The sequence below is a fragment of the Dipodomys ordii genome, unplaced genomic scaffold (assembly GCF_000151885.1).
Source record: "Dipodomys ordii isolate 6190 unplaced genomic scaffold, Dord_2.0 Scaffold46, whole genome shotgun sequence".
Lineage (NCBI taxonomy): Eukaryota > Metazoa > Chordata > Mammalia > Rodentia > Heteromyidae > Dipodomys > Dipodomys ordii.
In genome coordinates this window covers 11722977-11735228 of record NW_012267262.1, presented here as the reverse complement: position 1 = coordinate 11735228, position 12252 = coordinate 11722977, and the positions used below count along the sequence as shown (strand labels likewise).

The 12252-nt window shown below is 46.1% G+C and overlaps 1 protein-coding gene across 2 annotated transcripts; it reads left to right on the top strand.

Annotated features, from left to right (window-relative positions):
• Positions 1–49: 49 nt before the first annotated feature.
• Lmo2 (LIM domain only 2 (rhombotin-like 1)) lies at positions 50–11945 on the top strand. Of its 2 annotated transcripts, none has more exons than XM_013019640.1 (4): positions 50–297; positions 2368–2424; positions 4707–4922; positions 10940–11945. In XM_013019640.1, the coding sequence occupies exons 2-4, from the start codon at positions 2405–2407 to the stop codon at positions 11157–11159; spliced, it is 456 nt and encodes a 151-aa protein (XP_012875094.1). In that variant the 5' UTR covers positions 50–297; positions 2368–2404; the 3' UTR covers positions 11160–11945. The 2 variants fall into 2 exon arrangements, with proteins under 2 accessions (XP_012875094.1, XP_012875095.1); XM_013019641.1 differs by having other exon boundaries at positions 151–285.
• The last annotated feature ends 307 nt before the right edge of the window (positions 11946–12252 follow it).

The window sequence follows — 12252 nt, the reverse complement described above, 5'->3', positions numbered from 1 at the left end:
GCGGCGGCGCGACGCGGCGGGGCCCCCTCCCCACACCCCTTACCCCCGCCAGGGGCTCCGGGCGTGCGCCCGCCCCGTGCCCTCGGCCGCCTCTGTCTCCCGCAGGGTGGTCCCTTCCCCGCGGGTGACTCCTGGGCACTGACCGAGAGGGATCGGGTGGCTGGCGACACCAGCAGGTCGGCCCAGCGCCTCTTGCGGGTCCCCCTGGGCTACCCACGACGCTCCCCGGACCCACTGCCCGCCAGAAAGTTTGCACCGGGATGCTCCGGAGCTCTGGGAGCGCAGGTGCAGCCCGGGGTATGTGTGTGTAGGGGGGTGGGGGGGTGGGGGACCGGGGACAGGGCTCACTTCTGTTCCTTCTTGCCTCTCGCTCCTTCTGGGCCCCTTTTCTCTTTGTCCATTTGGTCCTGGAAAGGGGGCCCTATCAAGAGATTGCCTCTGGAGGTCCCGATGGCCACCTTTCGGGGTCCCAGGTGGAGCGGGTGCCCGCAGCGCTGGTAATGGGAGGGGAAGGGATATCACTTGTCCACCTCCGAGCTCATTCAAGTCTACAGAGATTTCTAAAACGGCTAATCCGGATTTAATCTGGGTACATACTGCCCCCCTCCAATGGGGAACTCTTCAATGGGGCTCTGTGAACCCCAAAAGTTGGTGCACCATTTTGTGTGTAGATGTGTTTTCCTGGGAAGCAGCCTCTCTCTCTGTCTCTCTGTCTCTGTCTCTGTCTCTCTGTGTCCTGTCTCTGTGTCTCTGTCTCTGTCTGTCTCTCTGTCTCTGTCTCTGTCTCTGTCTCTGTCTCTCTCTCTCTCTCTCTCTCTCTCTCGTTTGGGGTCAGAGAAGCAGAGCTAATGAGCATGTGGTGCATCTGTTTGCTGAGCCTGGCACAGGTTTAGAATTAGCTTTCCTATTCCCAGCCCACACCCCAACCCATTCTCTGGTGTTAATTTGAGGATCAAGGGGTGTCTAAGGTATCATTTTCCCCCTGTCAGCGTAAAGGCCCTTTTAAGAGTCATTAGCTGTCTGGTTTTGAATTTTTATTCCTTTGATGTCCCCATCTAATCCTTTGAAGGGATTTGTTACACAAGACCAAAGGAGCTGGTTAATGACTTGTCCATTTGTGCTTTTAAGAGGCATTTGTTTTGTTTTGTTTTGTTTTCTTTCCTTGCTTTAAAAGAATTGTACTTTCCTGCTGGAAATCCACCCCCCCCCCATCCCTCCAATTTCAGCCTGGTGTTTATTTACCTGAGTTTCACCCTCAGTCACCAGCATAGAAACTCAGCATGTTCTCATAAAACACAGGAACTACCGTGATCCAATAAGAATATAAACATCACTCTTCAGTCTTAGAGGTTAAGAAACCAATGCTATAAGGAGCTTGATGTGTTGTAACAAAAACCTGGCTTCTTTGATTCCCAAGAGGGGAAAAAACACCATTCCTCTATAAAAGTAGCTGTCAATGCAAACAATGGACTTCGAGTATAGTTTGTTCACTTTTAAAAAGAAAACCTAGAATTAGAGCTGAGCCCTGGTTTTCCCGAGGTTAGTGAACCATACAGGCATACAGTAAAGGAATGAATTGCATGAATTAGTGCCTAATGCTTTTCCATAGGCAGAATTTAGTCTCTAATCCTTTTATCAGAAAATAAATCTGGAGGGTTTGTCTCCTTAAAATAAGTTTCCTCTTTCTAAGGTTTTTTTTTTCTTTTTCTCCCTGTGGCTAGAAAACACATTTCTAAATAACTTTATAATGCGGCTTGCACCTGTCATAATCCATCGTTCCCTTCGTTATGTCCCCAGCGAGAGAGCAGGTTTTCCTTGAGCACCAACAAGCTAATTGAGAAATAGTTTCAACACACACTCGCCCACCCTCCAGCTTAGAAATTGTGGAGAAATTATCCCAGAAATCCCCGCTGAAGGGACACTCGGATGTAATACTCAGGATAGGCTCTGGGAAAGCATCAAATATTAATTTGACAGTGAGTCACAATCAATCACTGAGTCAGATTGTCTATCATAATAATGTGACATTATCATTAATTATAGAATGAGAGATAGACCCAGTATCTTATCCTGTCCTTCTCTATCACCTCTGAGGCCATTACCATCTCTTCTTTGTAACTTCTCCTGCCAGAGACTTCTTTGTGTGCCTGCTCAAAGCCAATTTGGATGGCTACTGTTATGCCTCCAAATACAGCTGGAGTCTTGCTAAATGAAATATGTAGACAGAAAGGGAGAATTCATGTCCATAGCCATTTTGCCTGCCATACAGTTGGTGGCCCCTACTGCCTCCTTGTGAGTCCCAAGAACAGTTCATTTTCATTCCAATCAGTTTTGCACCAGCTAAGTGTAAATTCTCCTCTTTCACAGTTGGTTGGCAGCACAGCATCTGGAGAAGGCTCCATGCATGTTGTTGAAAAGCCCAAAGTAAGACCATGGGCTGTGAACAGAGAAGAAATGCAATTCTGAATCGATGCACTTCAAAAAGGCCAAGGATGTTAGTTACCTTTCAGAATGGAGGCTGGAAGACCTGGTGTATACCTTGTAGAAACAGAGACTTCGATGAATTCTTAACACTGTCGAGTCTTAGCTGGGTGAAGTGGTGCTTGCCTTTAATCTCAGCAACTCAGGAAGCTAGGCAGGAAGATTGAAGTTTCTAGGCCAGCCTGGGCAATTAACTGAGACCCTGTCTCAAAATAAAAATAAAATAAAAAATTTAAAGGATCAGGATGTTACTGAGTGGTAGCATGTTCTAGATCCTCGGTTCAATCCCAGCACAGTAAACAAACTTAGGTCTTTATTTCCCCCACAGAAACTGGCTTGAGCTTTACATTTCCTTGTTCTAAAAGAAAATAATCTTATATTCTATCCATAAACAGTAGGGAATACTTTTATACTTTCCTGGATAGAGTTACCTGCATTTGTCAGCATGTACTATAAACACAGATCCTCAGAGTCTCACTGTTCCTAACTACAGTGGGATGGAGCTTTGTGGGCACTGGCCAATTAGGACACAAGGATACCTGCTAAGAGTGCCAGCTAGAATCAGCAAGCACAGATTTACAGCTCCACGGGACCCAAGAGGAAACTCTGTTTGGGAATTTCATAGTGGAAAGAAGGTCCATCTTTTTTTTTGTTGTTGTTGGTCATGGGGCTTGAACTGTGGGGCTTGAACTCCCTCAGCTCTTCAGCTCAAGGCAAGTGCTCTACTGCTTGAGCCACAGCACCACTTCTGGTTTTCTAGTGGTTTATTGGAGATAAGAGTCTCATGGACTTTCCTGCCTGGGCTGGCTTTGAACTGTGATCCTCAGATCTCAGCCTCCTGAGTAGCTAGGATCATAGGCGTGAGCCACCTGTGCCCGGATGAGGAAGGTCCATCTTAAACAAATATAAAAGAAGGTCCATCTTAAACAAATATAATAGATTTTTTTAAACCCAGATTTATATTTGCATATATTCTAGAGAACACTTGTTACAAATGAACACGAACTAAATGTTTTCTTGTCTCCTATTTAATGCTGGAGTTGTTCTTCTGCCTTTTTCTTTGGACAGAGTGATTCCCCTTAAAATGGAAAGCAAAAGTACTCAGGGTCCAGTAAGTTTCAGTGGACCGGAGGTAGACAGTAGATAGTGCACGACTTCTTAGTGAAACTACACATATTTCAATTTCACAGCAAACTGACTGCCTGGATAGAGTACTCTGCCTCAGTTTCCTTGCTTTCCACTTTCTTTAAGATGATTGTTTTTTTAACCCTTCCTCACTGACTTTCCTAAATTAACTTCATTTGAATCAGTTTGCTGTTGTAAAAATTCTCCTGTGAAGGAAAGTCTAACTAATGCCCTTTATTATTTTGACCAGGCCACCATTTCTAGCTTTTTGCTGATTCATTGGAGATTATAGTCTTATGACCTTTTCTGCTCAGTCTGGCTTTGACCACAATCCTCAAATCTCATCCTCCTGAATATCTAGAATTACAAGTGTAAGCTACCAGGCCCGACTTTCACCTCTGCTTTTATATGTTAAAATGGGCTTAACATAAACAGGCACATGAATTCAATGGGTAATTTGTAGATTTTCAGCAATCTAAGTCAGCAGATGCTCAGACTGTGGCAGTCCTTTGGTCCCAAATGTCCCCTTCGGCATTGCTCCTAAAGCAATCTCATGGATCTTGGGTTTGGGAGGTGGAAAAGGAAGACTGGGAAGACAGAAGAGAGTAAGATCTACCACAGTGCTGGTGGCTGGGGTAACTCCTTTTTTGGGGGGGGGTCCAGTTGTGGGGCCTGAACTCTGGGCCTGGGCGCTGTCCCTCAGCTCTTCAGCTCAAGGCTAGCACTCTACCATTTGAGCTACAGCGCCACTTCCGGCTTTTTTCTTTTTGCTTATGTGGTGCTGAGGAATCGAACCCAGGGCCTCCTGCATGCAAGGCAACCGCTCTATCACTGAGCCACCTTCCCAGCCCCCTGGGGTAACTCTTGGTACCCCGTGTTTACCTCCAGGATTCAGGTGGAAAGTCTAGCTCTCTCTAGTTTTAACACAAGGCTGTCTGCATCTTTGCCATCTGGACTGAGGGATGTGCCATCCCATTCCTTCTCTCCGTGTTGGCAGCGGGCAATGGCTGGAGGCTCCCTGCTTGTCCCAAAGTGGTTCCTGCACCTGGGTGCTCCCCTCTCACAGTGAGCCTGTCCCTAACTCTTGGCCTCCTCCCCAGGGAGCCAGTAGATGAGGTGCTGCAGATCCCCCCGTCTCTGCTGACATGTGGAGGCTGCCAGCAGAACATCGGGGACCGCTACTTCCTGAAGGCCATCGACCAGTACTGGCATGAGGACTGCCTCAGCTGCGACCTCTGTGGATGTCGCCTGGGCGAGGTGGGACGGCGCCTCTACTACAAACTGGGCCGAAAGCTGTGCCGCAGAGACTACCTCAGGTGCCTTTCTTGCCTCTCCTGGGGCACGTCTGGGTGGGGGTATGTGGGGCACATGCCCAAGGAGGAGGCTGAGCCTCTTTCTCTGCCTAGGCCATGTTTCAGAGACTCCCTCCTCATGGGTGGGAACAGACTAATGTGTGTCAAGGCAAGAGAAGGAGAAACGGGAATTCAGACTAGGGATGCAATTCTGGGGTCAGACTCAAGGATAGGGTTGGGGAGGGGTACACAAGGGATATCATAGGATCATGAGTTTTTAATTGATAAGCTTGGGGTGGGGTGGGCTCCTTTTTGTTTGTTGTGCTGTACGGAGGCTTGAACTCAGGGCTGTGTACTCTTGCTTGGCTTTTCCCCTGGAGGTTGGCACTCAACCACTTGAGTCACAGCTCCACATCGGGCTTTATAATGACTAACTGGAGATAAGAGTCTTTCAGATTTGTCTACCAAGTGGGCTTTGAACTCTGATCCTTAGATCAAAAACCTCTTCACTAACTAGGATTACAGGGAGGAGCCACCAGCACCTGGCTGGGGGTGGATTCTTCAGAGCTCATTTGAATGTGTCAGCACACACACACACACACACACACACACACACACACACACATTTCTTTTATATGACTGCAATACTATGTGATGAGAAATTTAAAGATAGAAAATGTTATTCATAAACTGATTTGTTGAATGGTAACTCCTGTGTACAATTACTTAAAGATAATAAAATTATAATTTAATAAAAAAAAAAGCAAGCAAGCAAGCATGTTCTCAGCAAGGAGCATTGACTCTCACAGTAGTAGGAAGGCAATATTCTCTAGCTACCAAGGAATACTGAAGTCAGAGGAGCTTTCAGTCACAGCCTCATTGCTTCCTAGCTCTGTGACCTGGACCAAGGTACTTAATCTCACTCTTGTCATCTGTGAAATGGGAGTAATGCCATTACCTCTTCCAAGAAGTGGAAAGGATTCAATGATTTACCACATGTAAAGTTCTTGGATTAGGCCAGTTGTCCATGGCTCATGCCTGTAAGCTTAGCTATTCAGGAGGCTGAGACCTGAAGATCACAATTCAAAGCCAGCCCAGGCAAGAAAGTCTGTGATCTCCAATTAATTACCAAAAGCCATAAATGATGCTGTGGCTCAAAGTGGTAGAGCACTAGCCTTGAGCACAAAAGCTCAGGGACAGCTCCCAGGTCTAGGATTGGCACGTGCATGTGCACGAGAACATACACACACAGACACAGACAGACAGACAGACAGACAGACAGACACACACACACACACACACACACACACAAAGTACTTGGCTTGGCACATGAGTATCAGAAAAATATTTGTTGACTTTATAACCTACTATCATGACAGTATTCTGGTTTAAAAAAAAATTCTGGTTGTGTGTGTGTGTGTATTAGGGCTTGAACTCAAGGCCTGGACTCTGACCCTTAGCTTTTTCACTCAAGATTGGTACTTTACCCCTTGAGCCACAGCTTCACTTCCAGCTTTTTGGTGGTTTATTGGAGATAAAGAGATTAAGAGTCCTGCCCAGACTGGCTTCAAACTGCAGTCCACAGATCTCAGCCTCCAGAGTAGCTAGGATTTCAAGCATGAGCCACCAGCCCCTGGCTATTTTCCAAAGTTACAGATGAGAAGATGGAAAAATTCAAGGATAAAATAGGAAGTCTGTAATGCCACTGAGACAGAAGCTGAGGACAGTGCTCCTGCCCTGGGTAAACTCTTGGCCATGTGAAGGATCTGGCACTCAATGAGTGCCTTTGCCTTGAGTGTTGTAGTATCTCTAGTTTCATATAACCTGCTGTAGATGCAACTTTGTGCCCTCAACTGTCAGAGCTGCTCAACGGTGTAGCTTTCAGCTCTAAGCCATCTTCCCATGGCAGAGGCCCCGCAGAGCGTGCAATCCTGATACCTCAGGGCTACTCAGCCCACAGATACTTGTTTAGATTTTGGTTTTCTTGGCCACTCGACACCTCTTCCCTCTAAATCTGCTGTCAGAGCATTATACATGGAAATAATAACAAAGCTGCAGGTAATTCTCCAGGGAAGGAAGCATGTCAGCTTTGGGTCCAAAGAATTAGCTTTGCTTCCCTTCTAAATTTCCTGATAAAGTCCTTGCAAATTGAGTGGTTTTTAAAAAAGAGAAGAGTTTTTCAGTGATCATAATTTTGTTGAATTTCCTTTTTCTCCTTTCTTTTTAACTCACAAGGAAATAGAACTGGGATAAATAGAGACCTGGTTTTGCTCGCTCCCAGCCTGCCAAATCAGTCAGAAAGCAGACGGGTAAATGATCCCCACTGGGCCCCTCACTATATCCCTCTCCAATCATTTGAATCTTATTAAATGAAGTCAGATAGAGTAAGGTCAAAAGAGCTGAGCATCTCTCTCTCTCTCTCTATGGTTTTATATAACGTTCAAGAATAGAACCAGTGCTGCTTGGGCTTGTTAATCTTTTTTCTATTTTCAAAAAGGAGAGGAAAAAAAAATAGTCTGGGAGAACCCAATGTTAATTAACTTGTGTCTTGGTGACATGAAATAATTCTTCTCTCCTTGCTACATTCCCAGGCAACATGTTAATTAACTCTGTGTTACCGCAGTCATTCGCAGACCTCCTTTAATATTTATATTATTGTTATTAAAATGGGCAGCAGAAAGCTTATGACATGACACCTCTTGACAAATGAGAAACATGCTTGTTTGCTCTAGAGATGGTCCTTTAGCTGTGGACTTGTTTACTTCCATTCTTGGCCTATCTGGTGGTATATTTCAACAAAGCAAGCTAAAGGAGTTACTCTGTGGGTTCTCTGATGGGGCTGGGGTCCAATCTGTCTTCTAGTATAAAATCTCCCCTTAAGGGTTTCTAAAAACTGACTCACCCAGTGCAATTTAGCAGAAGGAACCCCCCCCCACACACACACATAGAACCTGCACCTGCTGCTGTTATATGGTTGGGAGCCTCACAACAGCTATTTATGAGTGTTCAATCTCCTGGATCCAGTTTATACCAATTTCCTGCCTGTGATTCCACTTTCAACAGCCAGGCCCAACCTAGACCCTGCTGTCAGAGACACACAGTGCAGGACTCCTCAAGCTCTGCAGTCTTCCCTGGAGGCAGAGTGACTTGGAAATATAACATACCACTCCTGAGCATGAAGCCCAGGCTCTCTCTGAGGCATGCTCCCAGTACTCTCCCCCCCTACACACTTTCCCTGGAGAACATCCTTAATCCATCACTCAGGAGGCTGAGATCTGAGGATCACAGTTCAAAGTCAGCCCAGCAGCAAAAACCATGAGAATCTTATCTCCAATTAAAAAGCTGGAAGTGGAATTGTGGTAATGTGCTGATCTTGAGCAAAAGGAGCTCAGGGACAGTGCGTAGGCCCTGAGTTCAAGCTCCAGGAGTGGCACACACTACACTACACACACACACACACACACACACACACACACATCACATCACATCACATCACATCACATGTACATAAATCATTGCCTCAGGAGCTGTTTCTGGGATACCCAGCCCAAAACACTGATTCTTGGTGCCAGAGGTTAATGCTCAAGTCAAGTGTCAGATTGTTTGTTTGTTTGTTTTGTTTTGTTTACTATCGCTAGAATCTGTGGGTATTTGACTTGGGAGGGACTTCTGCAGACTTCTCTTCCAGTTCCCTTATTTCACAGGATAGGACACAGAAGGCTGGAGAAGGGACTGTCATTTGCTCACCTGGCTAGTTAGAGGTGAGGTTGGAACTTGAGCTTGTCTCCCAAACAATAGCCCTCTGCCCTCACTTTCATTAGTAGCTTGTCATTTGCTCCCTGACTCTCCTTCCTAAAGAATCTCACACGCCAGGCTGTTGGACTTAATTCCTTCCCAATGTTTTGTGGACCATGCATCTTTGCTCACTCCCAAACTTAACTTACTGCATAGTCAGGACACCGGAACTCTCTTTCTACTGAGTGACCTCCAATGTTGCGGTTACCTGCCGCTTCACCATCTGCTACAGTGGGATAAAATGTTCTCCACTAATGAGTGTGTACCCAAGCAGCGCTCTGAAAACACCCGGAGATCTTCCAATGAAAAGCAGGATTCCCAGGGAAATGAGCCAGCCCTGGCACACCAGATCATCTTTTCTTGAGACCATACATCTGCTCCAGTGTTGCAAGAGCTGGCAGCTGCTCTTAGCTCCCCTACCACCCCTCAGAAAGCACAAATGATTCTCTGATTTTCTGAAGGAAGAACTTCCTAAACAATCAGTGTTGGCCTGAAATAGTCCTAGGGTAGTTTTCACAAGAAAACCTCTGCTAACGTGGCTATGGGATCACCCCAGGTGAAAATGATCCTGCAACTCTCCCAGTAGGAGCCAGGCTCCACTGGCAAATGTCTGTAATCCTAGCTACACAGGAGGCTGAGATCTGAGGATCATGGTTGGAAGCCGGCTCTGGCAGGAAAGTCTGTGAGACTCTTCTCTGCCAGAAAGCCAGGAGTAGAGTCATGGCTCAAGAGGTAGAGTATCAACCTGGAGTACTAAAGCTATGGGATGGTACCCAGACCCTGAGTTTAGCCCCCAGTACCTGCATACATGTACACAAACTGTAGCACAGTTGTGGCTGTGTTCAGACTTAACTGGCTTTGGCTTCCCCCTTGACCTGGAGTGATCTGACACACCCTGTGTGTTGCTGCTAACAGCCCAACAAGAGAGCTACGAATACTGCCCTTTTGCTCTGAGAAGTCACCGTTACTCAGCTGCTTCAGCATGGTCTGGACCTGGGAGCTGCAGTGTCTGGTTCCAGTACTTGTGTGATTCCACTCTTTGGGGCTCATTCTTCAGGTCTAGTCTGGGTCAGAGTTATTCATGCACAGACTGCCGGGCCTTCTTCCCAGTGTTTCCCATCCCTGTACCCACCCCAACCACGTCCCACCCTAACACTGAAGATTATCCATTTGAAATGTTCATAAGTCACCGAGGCAAAGGAGAGGGGGTTCCTCAGCAATTCAGCAGGGGGCTAGCGAGGAGCATGAAGGATTGCTGGGGGAGAGATGCTGTGTGTCCCACTGGGTCTCTGAGGCAAGAGGAACTGCACCGTGCATCTCTCCTGGCACTCCCTGTCTTCCAGCAGCTGTAGCCCTAGGGAATGATCACGTGGAGATGGGACTCTCAGCTTGGAGGAAAATTCAAGGAATTAGTGCCTGTTGACTTGGAAGAGATGCGTTTCTAATCTGCTTTCCCCTCTCTGGGTCCCCTAGGAATCTGACTCCAGCTCCTTAGGTACAACGGAAGTTCCCCTGGGAGGCAGTGGGCCTAGCCTTTATCACAAGTCACCTCAGCTCAGTCTTGTATACACTCACCCAGAGGAACCTAAGAGTGATTGCTAAAAGCAAGGGGAAGGTCAGGATAGGGAGGAATATCACCAAACAAAATGGCCAATGTCAGTCAGCCTGCCCTTTACTGCCTAGGAAAGATTCACGTTGGGTGCTGATGGCTCTCATTTGTCATCCTAGCTATTCAGGAGACTGAGATCTGAGAATTGTGGTTCAAAGCCAACCCAGGCAGAAAACTCCATGAGACTTTTATCTCCTGTTAGCCACCAAAAAGCTGGAAGTTTGGAGGTATGGCTCAAGTGCCAACACTGAGTGAAAAAGCCAAGCAAGAGTATGAGGCCCAGAGTTCAAGTTCCAGTACTGTATTAGCTCAAGAGAGAGACAGACAGACAGACAGAGAGACAGAAAGAGAGAGAGGGAGAGAGAGAGAGAGGAGATTCATTGGCTGACATCTGGGCCCAGTTTTTCCTACTTTGCTTAACCTCCATAGAAGCCCTCACCAGGTCTTTTCTTTCAATATTGTCCCTGCCTCAGTAACTGAGCTTTTTTCTTTGTTTCTTTTCCTTCCTTCCTTCCTTCCTTCCTTCCTTCCTTCCTTCCTTCCTTTCTTTCTTTCCTTCCTTCCTTTCTTTCCTTCCTTCTCTCTTCCTTTCTTTCCTTCCTTCTTTCTCTCTTCCTTTCTTTCCTTCTTGCCTCAGGCTGTTTGGCCAAGATGGTCTCTGTGCTTCCTGTGACAAGCGGATCCGTGCCTACGAGATGACCATGCGGGTGAAAGACAAAGTGTATCACCTGGAGTGCTTCAAATGTGCCGCCTGTCAGAAGCATTTCTGCGTTGGTGACAGATACCTTCTCATCAACTCCGACATCGTGTGTGAACAGGACATCTACGAGTGGACTAAGATCAATGGGATGATCTAGGCCAGAGTCCCTAGGCATCTTTGCAGGGAGTGTCCCCTGAAGGCACTGTCTCCATGGGGTCTTCACGCTTAGGCACTTTTGGAGACTCAAGGGTGGGGTATTTCTTAAGGGACAGTGGACCTGTATTGGGCACTAAGACATAGCAATTGAGTGATGCCTGTAAGGACCATCACTCATGCGTGGCAAATGAACCAGCCCTTAGAGAAATTGTGGCTACAGTCTATTGGTAGGAACTGACATGATTAGTGGGAGAAAGGAATATTTGAGGGCCAGCTGGCACCATGCCACCATGATGGAATTTCCCATCTACATATGGGAGCTCTTTGCAAAGACTTGATAGTCATTGATGTGTACAAGCTAGAGATGTACAATTGATTTCTTTTCTTCCCAGCATCTGTAAACAGCCCTGTCCAATCACTATGCTCCACACAGGGAAGGAAGGGCAGGGGAGAATGGCCATCTTCCTGTCCCTGGTCACCTTCCCAAGGCCTTGCGCTTTGGATCTAATGGAAACTGCATGGAGACCCATTTCAGTTGGGAATGGAAAGCACATCTTTTAACCAAACAAATGTTTAAAACAAGTCTGATGAATCACTGTTTTTAGACACCTTCATTTTGAGGTGAGGCGTTCCACAGATTGTTTCTATACAGATGTAAATCTAAAATAAAGACCCTCGAAATTGTTCAACTATTTTATTATCTTAGAATTATATCAAAGTATTTGTTGTGTGTAGTTAAAAAAAAAAAAAGACCGAAGACTTAATAAAAAGGACTGACTGAAACGTGTGGCATTGTTTATTCAATAATGATTTCCCTTTTGGAACCACAGGGAAATGGTTTTGTTTTTTCTGTTGGTAAGGTGAAGTTACTAAACAATTTAATTGTAGGTCAAATAAAAACTTTCATTTGTTGCAAAGGTTTTTATGAGATTTATTCAGGTTTCTATACACCTGGCAATTATATAACAGGTCATCACGTAGCTCAGAGGGGTGTAGAATAATTAAATTGTTATTGTAAAATGTGCATTCACTTTGGCATTGTGTGGAATGAATGGAAGACAGCAAGATCATTGCCTTTGGGAAACTTGTAACCC